This window comes from Bacillus rossius, chromosome 2, assembly GCF_032445375.1.
Source record: "Bacillus rossius redtenbacheri isolate Brsri chromosome 2, Brsri_v3, whole genome shotgun sequence".
In the NCBI taxonomy this organism is placed as follows: Eukaryota; Metazoa; Arthropoda; class Insecta; order Phasmatodea; family Bacillidae; genus Bacillus; species Bacillus rossius.
The window spans coordinates 104596998-104624369 of NC_086331.1; the positions used below are offsets into that span (position 1 = coordinate 104596998).

General features: G+C 38.1%; 1 protein-coding gene across 3 annotated transcripts in view; it reads right to left on the minus strand.

Moving 5' to 3' along the window:
* Nucleotides 1-27372, minus strand: part of LOC134529546 (potassium voltage-gated channel unc-103) — a 408698-nt gene that overhangs the window by 66651 nt on the left and 314675 nt on the right. For all 3 annotated transcript variants that reach the window (XM_063363748.1, XM_063363750.1, XM_063363749.1), the window contains one exon: nt 8884-9032. In XM_063363748.1, coding sequence (XP_063219818.1) covers nt 8884-9032 — 149 coding nt within the window. The remainder of the gene's footprint in view (nt 1-8883; nt 9033-27372) is intronic.

Below are 27372 nucleotides of genomic sequence, written 5' to 3' on the forward strand. Positions count from 1 at the left end.
AAAATAAAGAACAATAAACAATTTATTTTGAAAGAGGAGAGGAAATACTGTGGAAAAACTCAAAAAGGAAAAGAAATGATTGCACAGGAATACACAGAAAAGCTAAAAGCGACGGAACCTCTACGATCAAAGTATATTCCGAATCACTGCGCTACCAACTCTGTGTTGGTGAAGTGTGTCGTGGGCAAGTCAGGTAAAACAAAGAATGCAACAAACATCAAAATTTAACAATTGAACAATTGCAGCCTTGGCTTCCAGCTGGAACAATTCTTAAACCGGAAAGCCAAGACCACCATGACGATGGCTTTTTCTTTTGAACGGCAGAATATCCTGCAAAAGCTGAAGCACACCACTTTCCAAAAGTGCGTCTCAAGAAAATTTTTGTATGCTTTCAAACATATATTCAAAACATATTTACGAATATTTTTGAAGCATAAACATTAATGAAAGCAGAAAACGATCTTCTGGTTTGGATTCAAAAATAAGAAAATATTTTTAGCTGTTTGAAAGTGGCGTAAACTGAAAAATCCATGGGGAGATGTGTAACTCAAGAAATTTGAATATAGCTTGCTGGCAACACGTCATGGAGGAAAAAAAACTGCGCACACAAACACGCATACAGGATGTAAATGAATTAATTACCGTTACAACTTTTCAGTGCAGACGGCACAATTTTTAAGGAACATTTTTTCAGCAAACGAGGCGTCTGAATGTCTCCTCTCACCGCTAGGGATCCGAAAAACCCGAGGACGAGTAGTGCCTTACTTGCTTCGGGGGAACCCCGCAATTTACAATTACAAAAAATGTATTAAATATATCTTCTGCATCCTCTACAGGTGAAAGGAAACTATTATAACGCCTGTCTACCGACAAATACGTGTTTTAAAACTTATACCGTCTGCGTTAATATAATGCGCAATTAAATTATTTACATGCTATACACACACGCAAAAACATTTACATGCAGACATACATGCATGTATTGAGAGAAACATGACGACAATCGCATAGGCCTCGTTCCCTTCCATAAAAGGTTAGCCGAAAAATGGATCGAGGTCGATGTGATTTCAATGTGGCATAAATTCCTCCTAGGAATGTCCTATGGCTATTTTGGCACATGCTTAAAGTTCTCGGATTACTCCCACGCTTATAGCCTGTTTAAGAAATAAGTTTGTTTCGAACATAACATTGACTTCAAACTTTGTTATGAGATTCTATAAATAATAATCCACCCTAAAATGCTTACTTACACTCCACAGAATTATTTAAAATATTTATAGCTTCTCATTGACTGGATAACATATTTCAATTAATGCCTACAGTATGTCAGTAGTATAGTTTGGTTCCTCCGGGCACTGGGTTCTGGGTGTGGAGCCAGGAGCCGACCGCCATCTTGAATTTTTGAAGTCACGGCTGCCATATTGGATGACCTTGACCTTGAACGTTGACCTTTGACCTTCAAAACTAGCCAAAATTTAGCCAAAAATCGTCAAAAGTAGTCAAAACCGCCAAAAACCGCCACAATTTCAATTTTTTTTGGAAAACAATTCCTATAAAAAATCTCAAAAAATTCCACAATTCAAAAATTAGGATTTAGAAAACCTAAAAATACTTTTTGCCTTAGAAAGAACACAAATTCCTAAAAGAGGCTTCAGCATCCATGTCTAAAGCCTACGATAAGCCTCTGACGTCATCAAGGATTGTGATATTAAGTACGGGAACCCTGACGTCCACACTGGAGGAGACTTCAACAGTCGTGGTACCACCAGCAGAAGAGACTTTAATTCCGGTAGTGCGGGCTGTACAGGAAACCTCGACGAACGATGTTTCGCCCTCAATGGAGACTTCAATGGAAGGCGAATCGTCAACAACTAACGAACATCGATGTCGTTACTGTGACAAGATTTTCTCAAACATCAGCAATGCTCGTCACCACGAGAAGAGAGAATGTGTTAACATTCCTCCTCGCAAAATGTTTGGTTGTGAGAAATGTCGTAAGCAGTTTGCCAGAAAAGATAATTTGAAAACGCACATGAAGACATGCAAAGGTCCTGCTGGGCGTCAGAAATAAAGGTTTCTATACAACAACGATGCTTTGATTTTCATAAGAGTATGCCTGGAAATGGTACAACTACGGTAACGTCAGTATCTGGATCAGGTCTGAAAGGCTCGTCTTCAACACCACGGTATCCTTGCAGCTAATGTAATACGTCGTTCACATTTTCCCATGATGTACGAAGACATGCGAGGAGTAAATGTACGAAAAATCCTTCTCGCATGAAGTTTCGCTGTGATGAGTGTCATTAATGGTTTGCTCGAATTGATAATTTGCGTCGACATGCAAAAAACTGTAAAGGTGAAGTCCGTGTGCCTACTGTTGAACTACCAGCAGAAATTACGACTCCTAACTTTAGGTCGAAGACTCGTGAGCGTACAAACAAAAAAACAGATGTGTAGCAACCGATTGTTATGTCATCTGGACATGGAACTAAACCTAAGACTGTGTTCGGTGCTTTACAGGTGAATGATAATGGATTCTACTTGGCGCAGTCTGCATTTCGTGGAACATTGAAATACTACTATTATCTAAATACGATAAGTGAGTCAAAATACATTTGTAATTTTCTTGAGGATATCAGGCAGAATATAATCAATCAGCTTACTGATGACGTAGCAACAAACGGTCCATTAAAATATAACTTGTGGGTTGGACTGTGTTTATGGCAAACCATATCCGTTCGATGACAAAGTGAAGAAGTGTGCATTCAAGACATCGGCTGCAGTAATTTACAGTTCTAACGATGTGAAGCAAACTGTTGAACACGGTATCCAGAAACTCTGTCAAGAAGAGGAAGACTACGTCAGTAAAGGTTCTGGTTGGTCTCTGTCTAGTATAAACCGATTGGAGCTTAGAATTAGTCATTTAACACCGATGCGGAACTAAATTTTTATGCAATTGTTAACTTACGCAAGTGTTTCTGTAGTAGAATAGAAGATATGTAATAAAATGTATATTGTAAAAGAACTTGTGCTGTTTTATTTTCGAACCTGTCACTATTATGCTAAATTGATGTTATATTAAATTAATTTTATATCGTCCAGGGATCGAACCAAGTTAAGAATCAATCATTACTTTAAGGAGTGAATGTTTTGATGGATTTTGGATTTTTCCCCGAATCTCTAGCTAAATAATTACACGATTCCAAGATGGCGTCGAAATTTCCGGATTGCGGGCACCTCAGTAATAATAAATGATTACTGTACTCTAGCGGGTTAGAATAAAACTAGCATGATAGTAATGCACTTTATAAGACAAGTACACACACAAGATGGTGTCCTCCAGCAGACTAAAACAAGATGGTGGCAATTTCCTCTAGCAGGTGGTAGCTACTGGTAGCATGTACTGAACACAAAATGTCGGACCCATGATGGTCGTCAAGGTCACAGTCAAATTTCAAGGTCAATGTCAATGTTCAATGCCAACAGTCGAAGTCAAGGGTATGGTGAACAGAAAATCATACTAAGATGGCATCAGCACACTCTAGCAGACGAAGGCAAGATGGCGGACATGACATTATACCAGCTGACGATATACACCTTGTTTTTGGTGGTGGTAGGTCAGTCTGTAGGTTGCTTCCATGGAGGAAGGATCTGTAATTTTTTTTTTGCTCTTACCAGTTTTCGAACCAACGACGGGAATCGATCTAATCAATCAGTATTCTAATAAGCTATTTTTTTATGAATTTTGAACTATTTTATTAAAATCGGATAATAAATAAATATATTCAAGATGGCGTCCGTAACTATAATGATACAGTGGTGACATAATTCAAAATGTCGTGTGTTGTAAGAGGTTTTTATTAATTTTTATTGAGAATTTTTAAAAAATATTAATAAATTACTGGTTTACTCTCGATGGGAATCGAACCGAGGACTGAAATCGTTTAAATAACTAAACATTTAAAGAAGCTATTTTTAAAATAATTTTTGGAATTTTTTCGGAATTTCTAGCATTGAAACTACGAATTTTCAAGATGTCGGTCGTAACAAAACATGCAACGGTTTTTTTAAAAAAAATTTATTTAAAATTTTTTTATTTAATTTTTTTATAAATTTTAAAACTTTTTCATTAAAATCAAATAATAAATATAGACTTTCAAGATGGTGGACATGATTTCATACTTTCTGACGAGATATATATCTTGAAATAAGTGGTGGGAGGTCAGTCTGCCAGCGGCTTCTATGGAGGAAAGATCGGTCGTCGTCATTTTTTTTTTGCCCTCACCGGGTTCTAACCGAGGACTCCGAGCTCCATGACGTAAGTGTACATTTTTTTATTATTGTTTAAAAAATAATTTGTGTTAAATTTTTTCTTATTAAATTCGATTGATTATTTTTTTTATAAATTTTAAAATTTTCCCCGATTTTCTAATGTAAAAATAACGGATTTTCAAGATGGCGGCCATAACGGAAATTGCAACTATGACGTCATAATCCTAGATGGCTGATCCAAGATGGCCGCCAAGGTCAAGGCCAAGGTCAAAGGTCAAGGTCATCCAAGATGGCCGCCGTTACGTCACAAATCCAAGATGGCGGTCGGCGGTCCACACCCAGAACCCAGTGCCCGAATGAACCAAACTATACTACTTATGTCTTCGAGCAACAAAGACTAAGCACGGCCTTAGAAGAAAATAAGACGAAAACATACTTGGCATTTATTTTTCCCAAAGAAATTATGTTTCTTCGAATATTAAACTTTTGAACACTTAAAAAATACATCGGTAGCTATTAGCAGGCAAGCAACCAATCTGCGAATAGTAGATATTAATTTCTTATAACAACGATCATACATCTATGAAAATATGCTTGTCGATATCATGCGCCTTTAGTAAAAACATGGGTATAACAAACAATTTTGTAAAGGTGGTTTTTAAAACTGCAATATATTTTTAGAAAAATATTAAAAATGACATATATAATTATAAAATGAGGTAGTTTAGTCAGAGCACTCTCTGGAAAGCCGTTTTTGCGAAATGCACACATAAGTGTCAAATTCTTAAATTGAACAGCCTGCAGATAGGCTCTGGTGATGAAGTGCCAAGGGGGAAAAAATGTAATGCGATGGCAAAGTGAGCATACAACATCGTGTACTTATGTTAATACAAACCACCACGATTGTGCGATATTCTCACAGTTTACAAGAATGGTTGTTGAGTTTCGATCACGGACGTCGATACAGTCACATACGCGCCGCGACATTTGGGCTGACGCCCGTGGTAGGCAGTGAGTCAGCTACCATCCTCTAGGTCACGGTGAGCCCCAGGTGAGTCTGCCGAAAATAATTCCCGTGCATTTCGCGAGTGTGCGGGTGAATCGACATGCCGCAGCCAGATGCCAGGGCGAGTGTCTTACAATTCGGGCAGTCTCGTTCAGACTAGGTAGCCTACTGTATTTTCTGTGCTGTCGTCGTTGAGGTGTCCAGAATATCGGTCTAGTTTCAACGTTGGGCTCGTCTGTTTGTCGCTGTGTTAAACCAGTTCATGTTTTGTCTTTATATGCCGTTATTGTTTCAACTGTCCCGTTGTTGTCATGCCACTGTGTTCGTCTGTGCTGTGTGACTTTTTTTGACAAATTCCTTCCATATACTTCTGTTTGCCGTCTATTCATTTAAATTCGAACAATGGCCGATTTTGGCTTGTTTTCTGTGTATTTGCGTATTATATTTTGTCCATTATTACATTTATTAATGACATACAGTTTAACAAGAAAAATCGTATTAAAAAAAAAACTTTTCATTCAATCTTCTCCATTGCAAGAATCGTTTAAAGTAAATATCGTTGAAGAATGGTGGGCAGATGTCTCAAATCTTTATGGTGTAAATGTTGTCCAAGAAAACTATGTCCACGACAACACACCATATATTTACGTTTAATCTTGCCAGTTGACAGGATATATCGGTAGCATGCGCATTTTTATCGGATTGTGCGTGCTTGATTGAACATCCTTCGATAAGGTGACTTTTTTATGAAGTTGCTAATAGTATTAAATAAAAAATAGTTTGTTGCTGTGTGTTGTAAAATTTCACGAGAAAAAAATTGTAGGTACACCTTGTTTAATTCTGAATGGTAATTATATATCAACATGTTTTTCACTTGTGTGAGATTTCTATTAAAATTAAAATAATCGCCGATGTATTGATTGGTTACAAAGTGAATTCATACATATAAAAGAGACACTTTTCTGTGACGGCAATATTCGAAACGATATTTGTAAATTATTTTAATAAATATCAGAAAAAAATAATAAAATCAGCTGGTATATTTTTTATCATCAATTCCTATTGAATACTCTTAATTATAAATGAGGACTTCTCTACAGATAATTTGCTGGGTAAATTGTATGGCCCCAGGCTTCGTGGGACCTAGTGTCTATAGGTTTTTTTTTTTGGGAAGCTGAGTGCGTGACCCTCTTGGCCTTAAGGTCAAGGTCGTGACAGGCTCCTGGCTGGCTGTGTTGAACGATTTGGCATTGAAACCCTTATGCTTCCCTTTTAAATGGCCTTCTTAAGACCGGCCATTGTCTGGTTAGTTCGACTGACGTGTAGGTTTGCATTGCACAATAAACTTAAAAGATTTTGTGAGCTTGTGTTTTTTATGAACTGTTGTGTATTATGTTCTTGTTTGTTGAAAATTTCGTATTTTGTACTGCGCACTCATCATTACGATACTTACTTAATCGTGCAATTGTATACGTACTAGTGCATTTGGAATATGAAATGACTTGTAAATTATTTAGGGATAATTTTTATTTCTCAAAGCTTCTTAAATGTCTGCTTTGTTATCCGTTAAACCATTTGGTGTCTATTTTGTTTTCCTATAATTTGCTTGGAATTAAATAGCATATCTGTATGTGTTAGCTTTGGCCTATTTCTTAAGTTTATGTACTTCACAGGAGTAAGAGGAACATAGTTTGGAGTCACCTGGCTGACTCCCACTTTTTCTCGTTTTGTAATTTAGAGTGAAGGACTCTCTATCACTGGATTTGAACCCGATACTTAGCGCCTCCTTCACCTCGCATTAGCCTGATATACACTTGTTAAAACGTAAAGTAAACTATAGTATGCCACTTTCTTTTTATTGGGAATGTCAACATTTTTTGCGCGTAGTTTTATAACAATAATTCTTCCTTATTTTGTTAATGAAAGTAAACGATACTACTAATTTTTACATAGGTTCAAGATTTATGTTGTAAAACTTAATCATTATCTTCCAGATTATCACTTAGCTGCTAGAAGTTCTTAATATTTACAAAAAAAACTTAAATATTTGCTTTAAATGACCAATAACTCCATTCGTTCTGGGAAAACTTTGTGTTATGTTTTCGTCTTATTTTCTCATAAGAAGTCACTTTCCGTGCGGTTTCGGTGGTTTTTGGGAACATCCGGCAAATGTAGTTTTACAAAACTATGTAGTATTACAATTTGATGTAGTTATACAGAAAATGTACCACTCACAGGTGCCACACACACAAAAATTATACAAAAATGCAAATATTTTGTTTCAGTCATTCAGGCTTCATTAAAGCACTTTGAGAATATGCAATCGCTCATAAACTGGCTAAACTATTTTTAAATATACATCCTTTACATAATAAATACACTTGACTCGGTCGTTTTTCTTTGTTTGAGCTCAGGCATATATTCAATAATTAAAACAATTTACAATTTTTTGATACTTTTAAATAAAAATTTCCGATATAATCAAGATATGAACATGGAAATAGATGCTCTTTACTTAAGCATTTGTGCTAGTATGCTTTAAATGTTATGTCGTAAAGTCTCTTAAAACATATTAGCAGCACATGATGAATCTTATCACTAGCACTTACAATATGTATTTATTACACCCTGTCACTTTAGCCAAATTTAAATAACGAAATTTAATTCTTAACTTTTTAAAAATGTTTGATAATTATATAATTGTTATGACAGGAGCTCATTGTACCAACATTAATTAAAATTAGTCACAGAGTTCGACGCACAAATTAACTTAATCAGACAAAAGAGACACTCTATTATTTTATTTTAACACGTTGTTCGTTGAAAAGTGTAGGCTATTTAATTAAATAAATAAATTTTCTTCGAAACATTTTCTACAAATATTTACTTCAGGAAAAATATGGCTTCTAGTACTTTGGTGGTAGATTAAAAAAAGATGATAGTGATGATGTATGTACTATATAAAATTAAACTTCTGCAAGTCATAACGTTTTGATACTAATTGTTAATTTTTTGTCTCTTATTCATTGTCAAGGTTCTGTTGCGACATTTGTTTCAGCCAAACGCAAATTTTCAACATGAGATCACTATCTGTGTTGTGTAGTCTAATATATTATTCCTTGCACTTCATTTATATATGTGTGTGTTTGTGAGTATGATTTCATGTTTTTTTTTTAATTTATTGGTGCACGAGTATAGAACATTAAGAGAAACTTATGTGTTGTTACACATTCAAATTATTGTTTGTATTTTATCAGTGACAACATTGCTTGACAGATTGTATTTTATCATTGTCTCGTAGCTCAGAGAAGGTATTTGTTTATAGCAACTAACCATTAATGCAACATCAACATTATTAGTTTAATTTTTTTTAATTGTGCTGGTATTTCAAAACTGTAAATTGCAAAGTATTAAATAAGAATGCTAGAAATGTTGCAGGAACCTGGTCTTTTCAGACAAACTATCAACTCGCATCTCTGAACTAACCAATTGCCTCAATTCAGCAGATTTGCCTGAGGAACATCATTGTGTTAATACAATGCCATGTACACAACCAGCGCGGAAACTACTTTGCTCGTGAAGAATTTTTAATGAAACACACATACCTCAAACAGCCTGGCGAGGCGCCATTGAAGGCAGAACAATTACTAAGCAGATTCCTGTTGAGATGCAAACAGATATCTGCTTGGAGGCACTCAGGAAATCCTTTCAGGACGCTATTCATATCGATACCATTAGTGTACGTCCAAGCATGCTAAAAATAAAAACATACAGTCTATATTCACTACTATGGCTTGGTGATTTTTTTACTAAATCTATGTAACTAAAAATTTAAATTTACATCCAAGCAGCATATTTTTAGAAGCATACTTAGTCAAACCGCTGAATGAATGACTGCTGTATGCAAACACTGAGTTCAGGCATGCCACACTATACAAATTGTAATAACTATCAATATATACCAACAAAAATATTAGGGCAGCACTAATAACACTTTTATTTTCAGGTTACTATACTAAACAATAGGAAATCCAACATAAATACTTTATTTTAATTCTATGCATCTTTAAAATATAAGTAGTCTACCAAATTATGAAAAACCACACACTATTTGTTTGTGTTCATAATAAGGCAATGATTTGTGGATTATGGTACTTAGTTGTAATTTCTGAAATTAAATAAACGATAATGGTATATATATATATATATATATATATATATATATATATATATATGTAATTTTAGTGCCATATTATAATTGAATGTCACTCATTAAATTTAATCTTCTGTGATACAACCAAAAAAAATTGTATATTCCCCATTTCAAACAATAACCACGTATTTTTACAAACATCACACCACGCTCATTAAAAAATCTTACAATGACAATTATTGTTATGAAAACAGTGCAGCTGCAGATATTTTCGGTAGCGAGAGGCGAAAACAGGTTGCGCTCCATGTCCGGCCATTTACTGGAGATTTTAACGCTTTTTTTTTCAAACTGTTGGTGCACTTTTCCATTGCTTTGCATGTGGCCCTGGCAGTTAAATTAGGTAACAAAAGAACAGCACAAAGCTAAGCATGTACGAAATAATACCTGTCATTGTTTATCTACAGTATGTCGTGTAGAAATACGTGACGTGTTTACAGTCAGGTGACATTAAAAAATATATAATTTTTCATAAAAAGAAGTTTTTAAATAAATCAGAATTTTTGAAATAAAAATAAGTTTAGAATATTATTTATGCACCAATATTTTGCAAAAAAAAACATAATAAAGTTAATAAATTTAATTTCCAAGTCTTTTGTTTCGATTTCTTTCTCGCTTTAACTGAGGTGACGTTAAGTTACACTAAACGAAGACAGAGGCAAAGCATATTATTCGTATTAATACAGTCGAAGGTTTCTTGGCTTGAAATAATGACAGTAGGATGCCGTGTTCGGCCGTATCCACGTACTCAGACACAGACTGGAGCGACGCCGTGGCAGTGCCAGTCGGGGAAGGCTACGATTCACTCGTCCTTCTGGACATACCCGAATACTCACGTTGGCAAGCCTTCTTTTCACAGACGAGAGAGCTAACCCCGAAGTTCCCCGAAGTTCATGCTCGCTTTTTTTTTTTCGTACCACACAGGTGTATTTATTTGGGGGAAACCGTTTACAAGATTTCACAGTATCTTTAATGTAGCTATCCTCACCAAATCAACCGTTCACAATGTTTTAAAGTATTTATAATGTAGCTAACGTAATGAGTTGTATATTTATTTACAATGAACAAAAAAAAACCGAAGATGCACGATCGGAGGTTTGGCTCTCTCGTCTGTTGAAAGAAGGCTTGCCAACGTGAGCATTCGGGTATGTTCAGAAGGACGAGTGAATCGAGGCTTCCCGTGCCAGTCGAGCGAGGACGTCCGGCCGCGCACGGCTCATTGACCCCCGGGCCGTGCTGCGTGTCTTCGACGGGAAGCCTTCTTTTCACAGACGAGAGAGTCAAAACCCGAAGTTCCCCGAAGTTCATGCTTTTTTCCCGTATCTTTTATGTAGCTATCCTAACCAAATCAACCGTCCACAATGTTTTAAAGTATTTATAATGTAGCTAACCTAACCTAATTGACCATTAGTATCCTTTTATCAACACCGCCATATGTATTTACAATGAACAAAAAATAAACGAAGATGCACGATCGGGCGTTTGGCTCTCTCGTCTGTGAAAAGAAGGATTCCCGTCTTCGACCGGACACACAACACTGAGCGGCCCTCGCGTCTGAGTGTCCAAACCCCCTCACGGGAGACTTTCCTGCTCTGACCATCTCTTCATCCAGACGCATGACTGTAGGGGTTTTTCCCCTGTGTCTGTGAAGGTTTTTTTTTTTACCTGGGTCAAACGTTACAAAGTTTTCATCTAAATTTAAGATAGGGGAGTTATAACCCGGCAACTTAGTAATTGACATTGGACATTTCCATTCCGCGCGGCTCCTCCCTCCCTAACACCTACCCCTCCTTCCCCCATGAATCGTCTGCAGGTAGGGGAGGGCCACTCCTCCTTCAAGGACAACGTACACGAACACACTTCACTCTCTTCGCGATGTGGCTTAAAGGTATTTCCACTAACGCGACACCGCATCGTGTAAACCGACCTGCGAAGCACTATCTCGGGAGCGGCGTATCCAGGCAGCGCGCAACTGGCAACTGATCCCCTCCACTCCACTCCGCTAGAATCACGTGACTGCGCAGGTCGAAAACAAAGTTGCCGGACTATAGTCTTGTAGAGGTGTAAAAGTAACGAATAAAAGCGTACCCGTATGTATTCGTTACTATAACAATTAGTACTCGTTACTATCCTATCAGTACGTTACTCGTTACTTCTTATACCTCATAACTAGAGACCCAGAAATTTCGCGAATTCGTCTGTCCTCAGGGTAGAATTCAAAGTCATAGGTGTGATAAACCGATGTTTGCTTATCCATTGGTTGATTTCTTAGTGAGAACAGTTATACTTGTTAATTGGCACTAGCTGATTCGCTTACGTCTCTCCTAGCGGGCATCGTTGGCTCACTGTCGTGGAGGGGCGTGTCCAAATAACTGCTGTCCAATCATGAACATAGTGCGAGAGTGTGAAGGTTTGCATTCTAACTTGCGACTAAATGAATGCGCGAAATTTCCGTATCTCTACTCATAACTAGGGGCATGCAGATTTCGCGAAAAGATTTCGGGACTAGATGAAAGTTAAAACACTGTAGCATCGTCTGTGTTTCGTGATTGGGTGAGTTTCTCCCAGATACATATCGATTGTAACAACACCAATCACACTGATTCAGTGTGGAAGTAAACGCATCCTAGTGGCTCGATCAAATAAGCAACGACTTTTCTCGCAGACGGCCGCCAATCACAAGGAAGAAACCACAGGTGCGGGTACACCTTGTTGCAGTCTAATAAGTGTTAAGATCTTTTCGCGAAAAATGCCTGCCCCTACTCATAACATGCTATGTTATGTTAGAACAACGAATCGAGTCGTATTGCGTACATGTACAGTAGGACGCCGCGGCGTCGCAACATTCGTAACTTGTAGAGAACATAGGTACTTATACATTACATACCAAACTGCGTAAGGTGCATTTTTTCACTTTTCCGTATTTTGAACCAGACTTGTGTTTAAGTCATTCTAAATTTAATTTGATTTAATAGGTAAAGTGTAGAATACAAGTGAACTGTTCCATACTACGAAAAATGCGAGTAACGAAATGCGTTCGTGTGTAACGTTACGTTACTCGGTACTAGATGGCGCACCCGTTACTCAGTACCGAATACATACGGTTTGCTACAGCTCTATAGTATTGTGTTCAATCGCTGCCGTGGCTGTCCAACGCTCGCTAAAAGCACACGACGCATGCGAACATCTACCTGCATGAGTAATCCCTAGGGACCGGAAAAATTCGCGGGTTCAATGACCTGTAGGATGAACTCCATAGTTCTACGTACACTCGGTCAAATGCCACCCACTCATTGGCTGCTGTCTTGTGAGACGTCCCAACGTAGCAGCCTGTGATTCGATAAAGCTTTGGTTGGGTGTTTCTCATTGGCCCAGAGTAATCCATGTGAGTTGTGAGCCAATAGCAGAGGCAGCACTGAACTACTATAACTATTTGTATTTTAGCCTATCGCGAAATGAATTCGCGAATTTTTCCGGTCTCCAGCCTAATCCCAGCATGACTAGGCGTGTAGGCCTGGGCCACAGCTCGCAACACCACGGCCAAGTTAACAACGAGGACAAATGACGACCTACGCGGAACAGTCGGCATGCAAGTCTCGACACGCTCTGGGCAGCACAGTGCCACACGACAGGGGCTTCAGGCTCGGTCTCACGCGACACCTTCATTTGTTTCTACGTCATTTCTTTTATTAAATAGCTATTCCTCACATTTGTTCCTCTGCCACTAATATTTCCAACGGACACACTCTTAGTGTGATGTCATGACTGTAAAATGTCGCACAACTGGTGATAACTACGATGACCTGCGCGTTTTTTTTTTACACACATGATATTACACCAAGTGAATATCTGTGAAAATATTGGCGACCGGAAAACAAACGCAAGGGAGATATCGATTTGAAATCTTTAAAAAAAAAATAAAAATTGGTTGTCTGTAAAGTCAGTTTACGGACGATAGTTTAACGTGACGTCATAACAAAACATTGATGAAATGATTGCATACTTTTATGAATACAATTTAATCATTTTTATTCAAATATCACTATTTTGTATGGATACAAAGAAGGAGTGAAATGAAATCTACAATTTAATTGATAAATTTACTTTTATTTGCATTCATTAATTCAAATGTGTTTATTACATTAACGAACAGATTATTTTAACTATAACTTTTATACATGTTTGCTATTTAACTTCTTCCAATCTGTGTTATTCTGTTAAGGATAGGAAGATGATAGGAAAAGTAGGAAACGAATGGGAGTGTTTCAAGTTTAATGTGCCTCGAAAAAGTCAAATCGATGGTTGTTCCAATCGAGTGGAAGCGAGATAGATGCGGCGCAAGCGTACAATGAGCTTAACGGGACACAGCGTAACGGGACACTTTTTCGTGCGTGCAGCAGGCGTTCATCGATTTATAAGACGTTGTCACGTCAAACAAACGTTAAATAAAAGTTATGATGGGAAAAGGGGAAAAAGTTTGAACATGGCGCATGAGAACGAGCCTTAATGTGGCCCGGTTAAGCATGGAGGTCCAAGGCCTCTTGGCTGCCCACTCGCAGCTCAACCACGTGTGTCGCGCCGGGTTGTCGGCATTGAAGCCACGACTCTCCCTACGTCACGTGACGACTCCCGCCAAGGGCATCACACATACTTTCCCGGCGGGCTCTAAATATCATTTTTTTCCCCGCAAGTGAGAGACGTGGAGGACGTTTCCGTAAGACCTGTCAGTAGCATGTACTGGCCGGTCCAAGCGCAGGTTCCACGGGTGGATTGTGGATTTTAGGTGCCGGGGTCGCCATTTTGGATTCCGTCGAACTTGACCTTTGACCTTGATCTCCGATCACTTTGTAACGTGATTCTCTGATTGGAATTTGATACCCGGATTCCTTTTTTACCTAAATAAATTTGCACTTTTTGTTTAAATCGAGGTTGCCATCTTATATTCTAAAACATTCCAAACCCCCAATTTTTGATTCATGGCCGCAATCTTCTATCCTAGAAGATTCCGCCACCTTGTATTTCTCATGCACTCTCAATTTTTTTTAAATTACCCTCACCTGGTTTGAACCGCCAACCTCAAACTCGATTGCGTAATTCCTTATTTTAAATTTTATATATTTAATATACATTTGTTAATTTATTATATATATTTGGGAAACAAATATTTAATAATTTTAATGCATTGCCCTCGGTGGAATCGAAATGAGGACTCCGGGCTCAAAAATATTGTCACGAACACCTAGCCGGTGCCACCGCCATTTCTGTCACGATCCACCTTCAGAGGGGGGGGCGAGAATCGTAGCTCTTTACATAGAAACAACTCGCTTGGCATCAACTAGTCTTAACTTCATAAAATACTTTACTGTACCTAGGATCATAGGTTCGTCATCCCGTACAGGATGTCTGGTGAGAGCTGAACTAAGGAGATTTTGCAAAATAACATAATACTTAATTAAAATTATTTTATTCTTAAAGTCAAATACTCAACATCATTTTAAAGAACATTTAAATAGCAGGATTACAATTTAAAACAATAATCTCTTTACTTCCTTAACGATTGAACGACCTTACAAGAGAGAGAATGAGAGAACTTCACTAAACACTTCCCTAGTCCTTCCGAATACCTCAAATCATAATTAATACTTAAAATTAAAACAAAGATAAGTCCATACTCACATTTTCCGAAAAGCCTTTCTTGATCGATTACTTTAAAAAAATAACGTAGGGGCCTCTCCTGCCCTTGAAATCCCGAACGAACATTACATTTTAAAAACTATGACGCGTGACCCCTGACGAGGGCCATAGCCTCCGCCCGAAAGCTTGACGACTACATTATGACCTAACTTAAATTAAACGACTCGTGGCCTCTGGCGTCGACCATAGCTTCCGCCCGAAAGCTTGAATTCCTACATCACGAACGAACTAACAACTCGTGACCACAGGTGAGACGCATAGCCTCCGCCTGAGTGAGCCTGAGTCACCAATCACTTGCGCTTAAATTCGCGCGCCCTGCCGCGCCTACCATAACAAAAGCTCGTTATTGAAGTCAAATTTACTAAACAACTAACTAGAACATCTGGGAAGACTACCCCCCCTCTACCCCAATGTGCAGGCCACACCGCGCGGCTTGTTACGACAGCGCGCCCCAGCAACTGCGGCCCGTGGCTGCGCCAGCGTGCGGCCAAACAAACAAACAAAATTCTGCAAGCCCGCAGCGCGCCGCGCCGGCCCCGTGCCCCAATTACTTGGTCACGCCACTTGCGCTGACGAGTGAACAGAGCAGCCAGCCCAGAGTCCCGTCAGTAAAGTCCCTAAATTTGATTTCAACAACCCTGCAAAATTTCAACCCGCGACATAACCCTCCCCTCACAGAGCTCGAGCCCCATCGAGCTACCTCAAAATTACAAATTGTCTTTTTCCATTAAACCATAACTATAAATTCCTCATTTCACAAAAATAATAATTTTCTTAGTTCCTTGCTGTCTGAACATACATCTAGATTCTGCATAAGATTTATTTTAAAACAACAAGTATTCATAAAATTAAATGTAAAACTTTTATCTGGTTTGTTCTCACAGGAACCTTCAGAGGCTCGAGTTCTCAATTCTAAAAAAATTGTTCTGTTAGTGAAGCTCTCTTTACAAATTAAATTACTGTTCTTAGTTTCTCAGTATTCGTTAAACAATGTGCAAATTCTTGATAATTATTATTATTTTTTTTTTTTCGGTTTCCGTTTAATACCATACTTCTTTCGTTCTTCAAAAAAAATTAAGTGTCCTTACAGTGTTTCAATTAATTAAACTCTTATCTCGTGAAGGTTGGTGCAACTCCTCGAAGTCAGTGTTGTCGAGAAGAGTAGCTCCCTGGGCTGGCCATCAGCAAACACCACTCAACTCCAACAGCTACTGGACTGGCTTCCAGGGCAGCTCACAACTTCTCCCCACATCTGCTTCGGAGTTGTGCCATCCTCATCACGAACAGATTACAATTCTGAAACATCATCAACAGGCATTACCATCACGCCTGACAAATACAAAACTAACTACTAAACTGCAATCGATGGGCAAGGATGCAAACACACAAAAAAATAAAATTAATTAATTCAACTGCTAACATAAAGTATCCCACCCTTAGCATAATCTAATCAGGCAAATAATTTGATAGGAAAAACTTAAGGAAGGGAAACATGACCTCCAATGATTTTCCCTAACTCTTGAGTCTTGATCTTCTCTATACAGCAAATAGTCCCCACGAAGTAACTGGGTTGAAGGTCAGTTCACATGACCCACCCATAACCTCTTCTACTCTTCTTTTCTTCTGGGGGCAACCACAATGCCCACCAATCTCTCTCCATGGTGCCGAACCAGCTATCCCATGAGAGTAAACAACGTAGTCAATAGAAGCGCAGAGGGGAAACACCAATCTCTGGCTTGTCGAGTCATAAAACTGCTTTATCTTCTTCTTCTTCTTCTTCTGAGTAAAACATCTGATTAATCTTGCTTCTATTCTTCCAAACAGTAAAAGTTCATCAGGTATCTTCATGAAAGAAACATTCTAACTAATAATTCTTCATTTTTCTTCTTCTTTATTTCTGTTAGTTGTAATAGAAGGCCATGTTAGGGAGGTTATAGGGAAAAAGAGTGGCCAATTCCCACCTCATCACCCACCTAGATCATGACTAATTAACTTTTAAACTTTCTATTTCAAACAAATAAAAAAAAACATTTTTTTTTTATTCAAACTTTTAAACTATAATTACTTTTACTTCATAACCTCAAAAGCTAATCAATAATTCTAAATGAAATTGTGATTTACTGCATCCTTGTTCCATCCGATCTGTTTGTTTATAACCTTTCTTGTAAAGTATAAAATTTTCAAACATTACTAATTCAAAAAAAAAATTAAATTCTGGTGTCCTTTGAGTTACAATTAACTTTACTATTTCTTAGCTTGAAATAATTTAAGTTTTCAGAACTATTTCATTGTCTAATTCACAACACTTAAAAATCAACTCAAAACAACAAATCATCAAAATCAATAAGATCATCTGACCTACCTATCAGTACTGTGAACTTGAACTGTTCGTACACATTTATAATAAGCTATTGTATTTAAATTCCAACCTAAATAAGGTTTAAAAAAAACTACTAATCCCTCTGTAAATTAAGAAAATTAACTTTAAAAATTAAACTTAAGGTATTAGTTCTTTTTGACAGCTACCACAACTCACTAGTTCCATTACATTACTATAACCTAAAAAGTTCTGTAAATAATGTTTATAACAAAAAAACTCCAGTTACTGTCTTCCATAAAAAAATAAAACTTTACATGACCTTATTAATCTCCACTTGTAAGTCCATGGCTGCCAGCTTTCTCTTCTCTTGTATCTTCAGTCTTGGCTCTTGTTTCAGTGATCTTGTATCTTGTCTCTCGAACTCTTGTCATCTTGTAAACTGGACTGCTGCTCAGCTCATCTTAAGGAATCTGTAACAGTTTCAAAAATACATGTTAATTTAAATTACATAATTCCTGTTCTTTGGTCCTAAAAAAAAAATTGTATTATTAGTACACATTACCCTGAAACAACATTATTATTCATTGTTTATTACTTAAAAAAAATGCTTTACCATAAAATCCTTTTTTGTTCTTTTCATTAGGCCTATTTATTTTCCTTCTTCTTAATTAAATTCTGCTTCAAATGTTAATCCTAACTTAAGACCTACCATCTATTTATTATTCATTACCTACATTATTTATGTTACCCTAAAATTCCCATAAGTTTCTAATACTTCCTATCAAAGACATTCTCTCTAAAAAAAAAATTTACTTGTGACTCTTAACTTAACAAACTTAAAAAAAAACTTTTACACTAGACTTAACTTATTATTCATTCTTAGTTACTAAATTTCTATATGTAAACTTTAGTACTTACAAACAAAAACTGCCTATTTCTCTCTACCTCTTAATCTCTTTCAATTATTACAATAATAATGTTACCTTGCATCTTTAAACTTTCTTCTTTTCAATTAAATTAGACATCTCATAACAATAAAAATTCTGCCTATACTCTTCTTATGGGTGTACAACCCAACAACAAAATTTCAAATTCTCAAGTTTCCTTATATTTAAATTATGCAATGCACATAACCTCTGTGGTGCCTGTACCCTTTTAGGCCTACCACCTTCTCCTCTCACAGCATGACAACTCTTATTCCTCGGGGTCTGTATTCACTGTTACAAATCAAATATCTCAAAAAAAATTAAAAACAAATTTATTATTTTAAGAAAACAAAAATTTACATTGAATTTACTATGGAGCCTGGAAATCTTAATGTCTCACAGCAGCTAACATGACTAAATCCCATGGAACCCCAGGTTTACATAACCTGTGCCCAAAAATTTAAGCATACCAGGCTTTCTCTGCACTGGTTTTACAGCATCACACACTATTTAGGGCCCCTGATCTGCCATCAGTCCCAAGGAGTTTTCCCACAACCCCTCTCTACACAAGCGCCTACCGCATTCCTCTCAATTGGCTATCGGTTTTACGGCATTCTTTTGGGATCCGACCATCAAGTTAGGGCTAATCGAACACTAAACCTCCATACTTCCAAACTAATGTAAATCAATTAAATTTTCTCTGTAATTTCTTAAAATCCAAATAAAAATTATTCAAACATGCCCAAGAAACTTTCAAAAAAAAAAATTCATAATCTTATCTTCAAACCATTAAAATAAAAATAAATAGATTACTCTGTTTTCTCCTTAATAACTGTAAACTGTCAACAAATATCATGTCGTAAATTTTAACTATGCTTACTGACTCTTAATCATAAAATCTCATTTGTCCTAATTAATAAACAACCGATTTCCTTAAAATCTCACTGTATCTCTCACACTCAAACTTCACTGGCTGAATATCTCAATAAATTCAAAAACAATTATCTAAACTCTTAAAGAAACTCCTCCCCAATTATTCAAATTACTTCACCTTATTTTATTTCATTACTTAAAACACCTTACTCAAAAAAAATTAATTAATTATCTAGCTATCTTCCATTATTATTTATTTACCGAACAAAACTTTCTCCTAAATTAATTTAGTAAAATTCAATTTCACATTAGGCAAGTACACTAACTCTCTACAGCAATGTTTCTCATTTCCCTCCTTCCTAACTGAATCCAATCTTACTTAACCTCCAGGGAATTTACCTCACAAAATAACCAAAAATTTCACTGTAGTGCCTATCTGCTATAGGCCCACTACACAGGGGGCTCTAACCCCACCAACAAACTTCATTGAAATGGTACCCTATCCCATACAGGATAGCCACTTCGGTACTACCATGGGGAACTCCTGCCCCAAACTACTAACAACACTCAGGATTCTCCTAACCCTTAATTCACGTAGATAGCCCATCTCCTATGGGTCTGTTCTACAATCCCTACTTCCCAGGGACACAACACCTCACCTTAGGGTCCCTCGCCCTAAAGAAAACATTAATTTTGTCTCTCTGTTCCCTTGGAGTAAATTCCCTCTACACACAAAAACTATCCTTCCCACTTTTCTCAATGCTTATCGATTTTATAGTGTACCTCCTTAATAATGTTTACAAATCCCAAAAAAATATTTTTAAAACCGAGGTAGAATTTAACTAACAAAAACATAAACAACTTACAACGAAACACTTCTAGCCTATACATCATACACTTCTTAAATTAAATTACTTACATACTGAAAGTTCCTCTTCTCCTAAAACACACTTAAATTTAAATTTATTTAACCAATAGTCTATTTTCTTATCGCTAAGTTACCGTACAGCTGATCAAAACAAGGTCACGGCCTGTCCACGTCTCCGTATGAGCCCGTGACGTCACCGAATTCCATCAGGTGCGCCAACCCTCGCTTGCGGTTCCTCCGTTCTCCGCTAGGTCTCAGCACCTCCCCGTCACGTGTTCACTCTGCCACGTCCACTGACGTGTCGTTCTGAAACAACTCTCAACATTTTTCTAATTAAAACAAAACATCACTATAAATTCTATAACTCTCTTTTACATAAACTCTCGTTTTCTCTTTAATTCCTTTCTAACGTTTATCCTTCCCTCGACTGATTTAATTCGTACGTCTCGTCTCCTACGCGCACGAAAACAAAACAAACTTCTCTTGAAAATAATTCCTATTTACGACAAAAAACTTTATTTTAAATTATAATTCTCTTAACCTACAATCTTAAAATGAACTTCAATTAAATTAAACCACTTGCATTATCTCTAATAAGCATTTAACTTATAACGTATTCTCCTCACGTAATAATCCCCGATATAAATCTACAATAAATTCAACGACTTAAAACAACTTATCACTATAAACTTTATCCTTACAAGTATCCTCAAATAAACATCTGTTACGTCAAAAAAAAAATCTCAAAGACTTCCTCCACTATAGACTAAAATTCCGTAATCCTCTCCTCAAGTAAACTCTTAATAACCTGCTATCAGAAGCTGAAACTAACTTAATAATAAACATAAAAATCTACCTCTCTCTCTCTCCAGAAATAGAACCTACCCGGCGCCTCCACCATTTCTGTCACGAACACCTAGCCGGTGCCACCGCCATTTCTGTCACGATCCACCTTCAGAGGGGGGGGCGAGAATCGTAGCTCTTTACATAGAAACAACTCGCTTGGCATCAACTAGTCTTAACTTCATAAAATACTTTACTGTACCTAGGATCATAGGTTCGTCATCCCGTACAGGATGTCTGGTGAGAGCTGAACTAAGGAGATTTTGCAAAATAACATAATACTTAATTAAAATTATTTTATTCTTAAAGTCAAATACTCAACATCATTTTAAAGAACATTTAAATAGCAGGATTACAATTTAAAACAATAATCTCTTTACTTCCTTAACGATTGAACGACCTTACAAGAGAGAGAATGAGAGAACTTCACTAAACACTTCCCTAGTCCTTCCGAATACCTCAAATCATAATTAATACTTAAAATTAAAACAAAGATAAGTCCATACTCACATTTTCCGAAAAGCCTTTCTTGATCGATTACTTTAAAAAAATAACGTAGGGGCCTCTCCTGCCCTTGAAATCCCGAACGAACATTACATTTTAAAAACTATGACGCGTGACCCCTGACGAGGGCCATAGCCTCCGCCCGAAAGCTTGACGACTACATTATGACCTAACTTAAATTAAACGACTCGTGGCCTCTGGCGTCGACCATAGCTTCCGCCCGAAAGCTTGAATTCCTACATCACGAACGAACTAACAACTCGTGACCACAGGTGAGACGCATAGCCTCCGCCTGAGTGAGCCTGAGTCACCAATCACTTGCGCTTAAATTCGCGCGCCCTGCCGCGCCTACCATAACAAAAGCTCGTTATTGAAGTCAAATTTACTAAACAACTAACTAGAACATCTGGGAAGACTACCCCCCCTCTACCCCAATGTGCAGGCCACACCGCGCGGCTTGTTACGACAGCGCGCCCCAGCAACTGCGGCCCGTGGCTGCGCCAGCGTGCGGCCAAACAAACAAACAAAATTCTGCAAGCCCGCAGCGCGCCGCGCCGGCCCCGTGCCCCAATTACTTGGTCACGCCACTTGCGCTGACGAGTGAACAGAGCAGCCAGCCCAGAGTCCCGTCAGTAAAGTCCCTAAATTTGATTTCAACAACCCTGCAAAATTTCAACCCGCGACAATATAAGAGCTTATCTTAAATTTTAGATTCCAAATTTTTTTGTTGATAATATTTGAAATCCAAAGTGGCGGCTGCACAAGTAAAATGAGAGAGCAAGCGGAATTTTTAAGAATCCAAGTTGGAATCGAGTTGTCAAAGTCGACTCGGAGCGTTATGGTGTCGCAAGTCGAGGTCAAAGGTCGGGGTGATATGAATGCAAGATGGCGACCCCGGCACTGGAACCGGCGCGCATTGCATGTCCGTTGCGCCCGACCCGAAGACCGCAGAGCGCGCGGCCGTGTCTCCGCTCGCGCCAGCGCCGCGCGGCCGCTGGGCCGCGTTCCAAAACTTCACTCTGCGAATAAACTGTACTCCGGAAACCAGCCGAGTGAACGGCCCGCTCGCTCCCGTGGCCGCCGCGTTTGGTCGCGTGGCTTGGCTGGCGTGTTGCAGACGCCTCCCGTTCGCAGGGCCGGCGCGTCCACACAGGCGAACTAGGCAACCGCCTAGGGCGCCAAGTAGCTGGGGGCGGCGCAGCACGACACATAACAGCTCATATCATATGTTTAACGATTATTGAAACTAGATGAAAATGGATTTTTGTAACAGTTTGGAATGTTTATATTGATATAAGTAATTATTTAAAGTCCACGGTGACCTGTTTATGATTTGTAATAAGTAAAAAAGTAAAAAAAAAAAAAAACACAAGCCTGCTTACATTTGATTGTTGACAAAATCTTAGGTTTACGTGATGTATTTTGAGGCAAGGAAATTTTTTTTTGTGGTGTCCGGCCGGGGGGAGGGGGTTAAGTTTTTTCGCCTAGGGCACCAATTTACCTTGCACCGGCCCTGCCCGTTCGAGGTCATTATTTCACATTTACGTCTAATACCGTTCAACTTGTAAACTCTTTTGAGTGGCCGAACTTCAACAAAATGAATATATGTGTGTGTGTGCATACATTTTGTATAATTAGCTGGCTAAGTTGAATTTTTAACAAATATTTTGCTCAAAATATGGATAAGTAGAACCAAATAAAATAAAATACTGAAATGTTATGGCTTTAAAGACAATGCTTGTGACTACGGCACATATTTGCCGGTAAAATTGACTTTAAACCTAAAAAGATCTATGTTTATATCACATTTCATTCTCCTTGTCCATACAGCACGAAAACGTTAAAAAAAAAAACTTTGCCTGCTTATTATTCAAAAAGTATGCAATATATAGGTATATATATATATATAGGTATATATATATATATTAATTTTGTGAAAGTTCAGCCACATAAAAAGTCAGCAAGTGGAAAGTAAATGTAAGTTTACGACCTGGAATGGGACATGCGCCCTTAAGGCGACGCGACAGGGCCTGCAAGATTAACGACCACCATTAAGCCACCAACCACCTTAATGCTCGGTCATTACTTTGAGCCAAGTACTATTTATAAAATTTTAACTCGCTGCCTTTCTTGCATTTGTTGCTCTCTCACAAATATTGTCCACCTAGGGTAATATGGGTAAGTGAAAGCCGCCAAATGATGATAATTATGAAGACTTCGAGCATTTTTACATCCATGATATCACACTTAGTAAATATCCATCGAAAATATTTGGTACAGAGCAACAATTTAAAGAGAGGTGTAGAATTAAAATGTTACAAATAGCCCTTAAATAAAAGCAATGACGAAAAAATAATCAACCTTGCTTGTATGACCAGGGGCGTAGCCAGGGGGGGGGGGGGGGTTAGGGGTTCAAACACCCCCCCGCCCCTTAGCACCAAATCTTTAATTAATTTATTATTCATCACTCAAACAAATTTCATATTAAAATTAATAAAATTTTTACCATTACAATGTATTTAAATTTAATTACCGAAAACTGCTAAAAAAGCACTATTTTACACCTTAAAATCCAAATTTTCCCGGGGGAGGACCCCCGGACCACCCACTTTAATACGTGGGGGGGGGGGGGGGGCAGGCTTCTTAACACCCCTCATACACAAATCCTGGCTACGCCACTGTGTGAGACGATGATAAACGTTTGGGTTGGTACCATTTGTAACCAGAATCTTGTGTAAATAAGAACATATTTGTAACGGATTCAGATAACGTAAAAACTGTCAACAGTTAGTCGTATCAGTTAAGGCAATTTTTTTGCAGTTTTTTTTTCAAAATTCTTTCAAACAAAATGATATTTAGATAACACTGCATTTTATGTTTAGTTTTTGATTATTTTCTGTTACACATTTTTTCTCTTTCAAAACGTAAAATAGATCAATTCCTACTTGTACTTGTGCAATTTTTTCACTTTCCTGATTAGGTATTTGACAATATGTAAACTCCAACTTCCTCTAAATAAAACCAATTTAAAAGAAAACATATTTTAACTCGTATGTTATCAATTTTCTATCGTTGTACGAAATTCTTACTGTTAAAAATAATTAAAGAACCAAAACTGTTACACTTTTTTCTTTGTAGTGATCATGGTTAAATAGAAAGTATTGTACATTCTGACAAATAATTCAACTAATGCTCATTGTGTGTTAATGGTGCTTAATCATTAACCAAGACGATGACAAACGTTTGGGTTGGTACCATTTGTAACCAGAATCGTGTGTAAGAAACAAAATCCATTTACTTTGAAATCGCTCTAAAATCACGTTTTCTCAAGCCTAGCTGAAAGTTACATCCACGCTGCTTGGCTCTGAGATTGGAGAACTGTTCAAGGACTCGGTCGTGTGTAGCGAGCTATGAGACACGTCGCGGCACGCTCACGTCATTGGTCCGACCGTAATATCGAAGCCACGACCCTCGCCCCACGAGTCCCTCTTGGCGACGACTGCTACCGAGGACTCTGCCTGCCAGTCATGAAGCTATGCCGGCTGCTACCGAGGATTCTGCCCACCAGTCATGAAGCTATGTCGGCTGCTACCGAGGACTCTGCCCACCAGTCATGAAGCTATGCCAGCTGCTACCGTGGAATCTGCCCGCCAGTCATGAAGCTATGCCGGCTGCTACCGAGGACTCTGTCCGCCAGTCATGAAGCTATACCAGCTGCTACCGAGGATTCTGCCCACCAGTCATGAAGATATGTCATCTGCTACCGAGGACTCTGCCCACCAGTCATGAAGCTATGCCGGCTGCTACCGAGGACTCTGCTCGCCAGTTATGAAGCTATGCCGGCTGCTATGGAGGACTCTGTCCGCCAGTCATGAAGCTATACCGGCTGCTACCGAGAACTCTGCCCACCAGTCATGAAGCTATGCCGGCTGCTACCGAGGACTCTGCCCGCCAGTCATGAAGCTATGCCGGCTGCTACCGAGGACTCTGCCTGCCAGTCATGAAGATATGCCGGCTGCTACCGAGGACTCTGCCCGCCAGTCATGAAGCTATACCGGCTGCTACGGTGGACTCTGCCTGCCAGTCATGAAGATATGCCGGCTGCTACCGAGGACTCTGGTCGCCAATCATCTGCCTGGCAGAGCCTTACCGAGCATAAACAAACCTGACAGCGATAAAGACACCATTAAATTTGAGCGTTCTGAAATGAAGTTTTGAAAGCTTCACCTGTACGCGCACAATAATCCATGGGTAGTTACCGCTTTTTTCCACTGCACAGAAAGAAAGACGAATTTACGAACTTTTGTGATCTCCCTACAGTTGCTTTCGAAATATTCACCCATTTTTTTGTACCATAGTAGTATACAATTGGGCTACTGGGACTGGGTTCTGGGTGTGGTGCTTGGTGCTAGTCAGCCAATTAAGATTTGTGACGTCACGGCGGCCATCTTGGATGAGTGTAACGGGGCACAGGGTAACGGGACAAGTAGGACATTGACCTGTGACCCTCAAAGTCCGCCAAAATTGGGCAAAAATTGCCCAAAATTCCTCAAAAATCGCCAAAATTTCAATTTTTTTTAATAAAAAATTCCGCCAAAAAATCGCAAAAATTTTGATAAATTGAAAATTCTCGTTTTCGAGGGAAAAATTTCCAGTTTCGAGGGAAAATTTCCCGTTTTATTCCTTAAAAATACCAGCAGCTAGAAATGTCCATATGTAGGCTTAAGCATCCATGTATACAGCCTACGATAAACCTCTGACGTCATCATGGATTATGACGTCACCGTTGCAATTTCCGTTACGGCCGCCATCTTTAAAATCTTTATTTATTATCCGATTTTAATGAAAAAAATTTTAAAATTTATAAAAAAATTCATGTCATGAAATTTTAATAAAAATATTAAAAGAAATTACTTTTATGACACGGAGCTCGGAGTCCGCGGTTAAAACTCGGTGAGGGCAAAAAAATAAAAATGACGACCGATCCTTCCCCCGCGGTGGCTGCTGGCATACTGACTCCCACCACTTTTTTTTAAAGCATATATATTGTCACCTAGTATGACGTCATGTCCGCCATCTTGTCTTCGATGCTGGAAGCCATCATCATTGTATCGTCGGCGAGAGTGCGCTGATGACATGTTAGTTTGATTCTTATCCGTTAGAATGCAGTAATCTATTATTATTGCTGTGACACCCGCCATCTTGAAATTTGGCCAGCCATCTTGAAAATCCGTAATTATTTAGCTAGAAATTCGGGAAAAGTTCCAAAATTCGTTAAATAAATCACTCATTAATTAACATATTGATTCGATCGATTCCCGTCCTCGGTTCGATACCCGATCGATGCAATAATGTTTAATTTTATGTAAAAAATAATAATTTCAATAAACCATGTTCAACATTCCTAAAGAGACTCTAAATCCTCTACGACCATCATCCTATCAGACATCAAGACCACCATATTGGAAATGCGTAATTTTAATGCTAGAGATTCGGGAAAAAGTTCAAAATTCATTAAATAAATTTGTAATCTATATACTGATTGATTAGATTGACTTAGGTCCTTGGTTAGATCCCTGGCCGATACAAAACAACTTTAATATTTTAAAAAGTACCACTAAAGTGGCAGGTTTGAGAAAATAAAAAAACACCGCAAGTTCTTTTAAAAAAAACTATTATTACATAAGTACTACACTACTACAAGAACAAAAAAAAATACACAGTCAAAGTACTAAAGTTTTGTGGATTCCTTGATTCAAACAGTCTTCTTAATGGATGAAGTAAGTCTTTTACATGTTCTTAAATGTCTATTCAGTTTATCAGGTCGACATATTGGTACACCACAGTTTTCACACA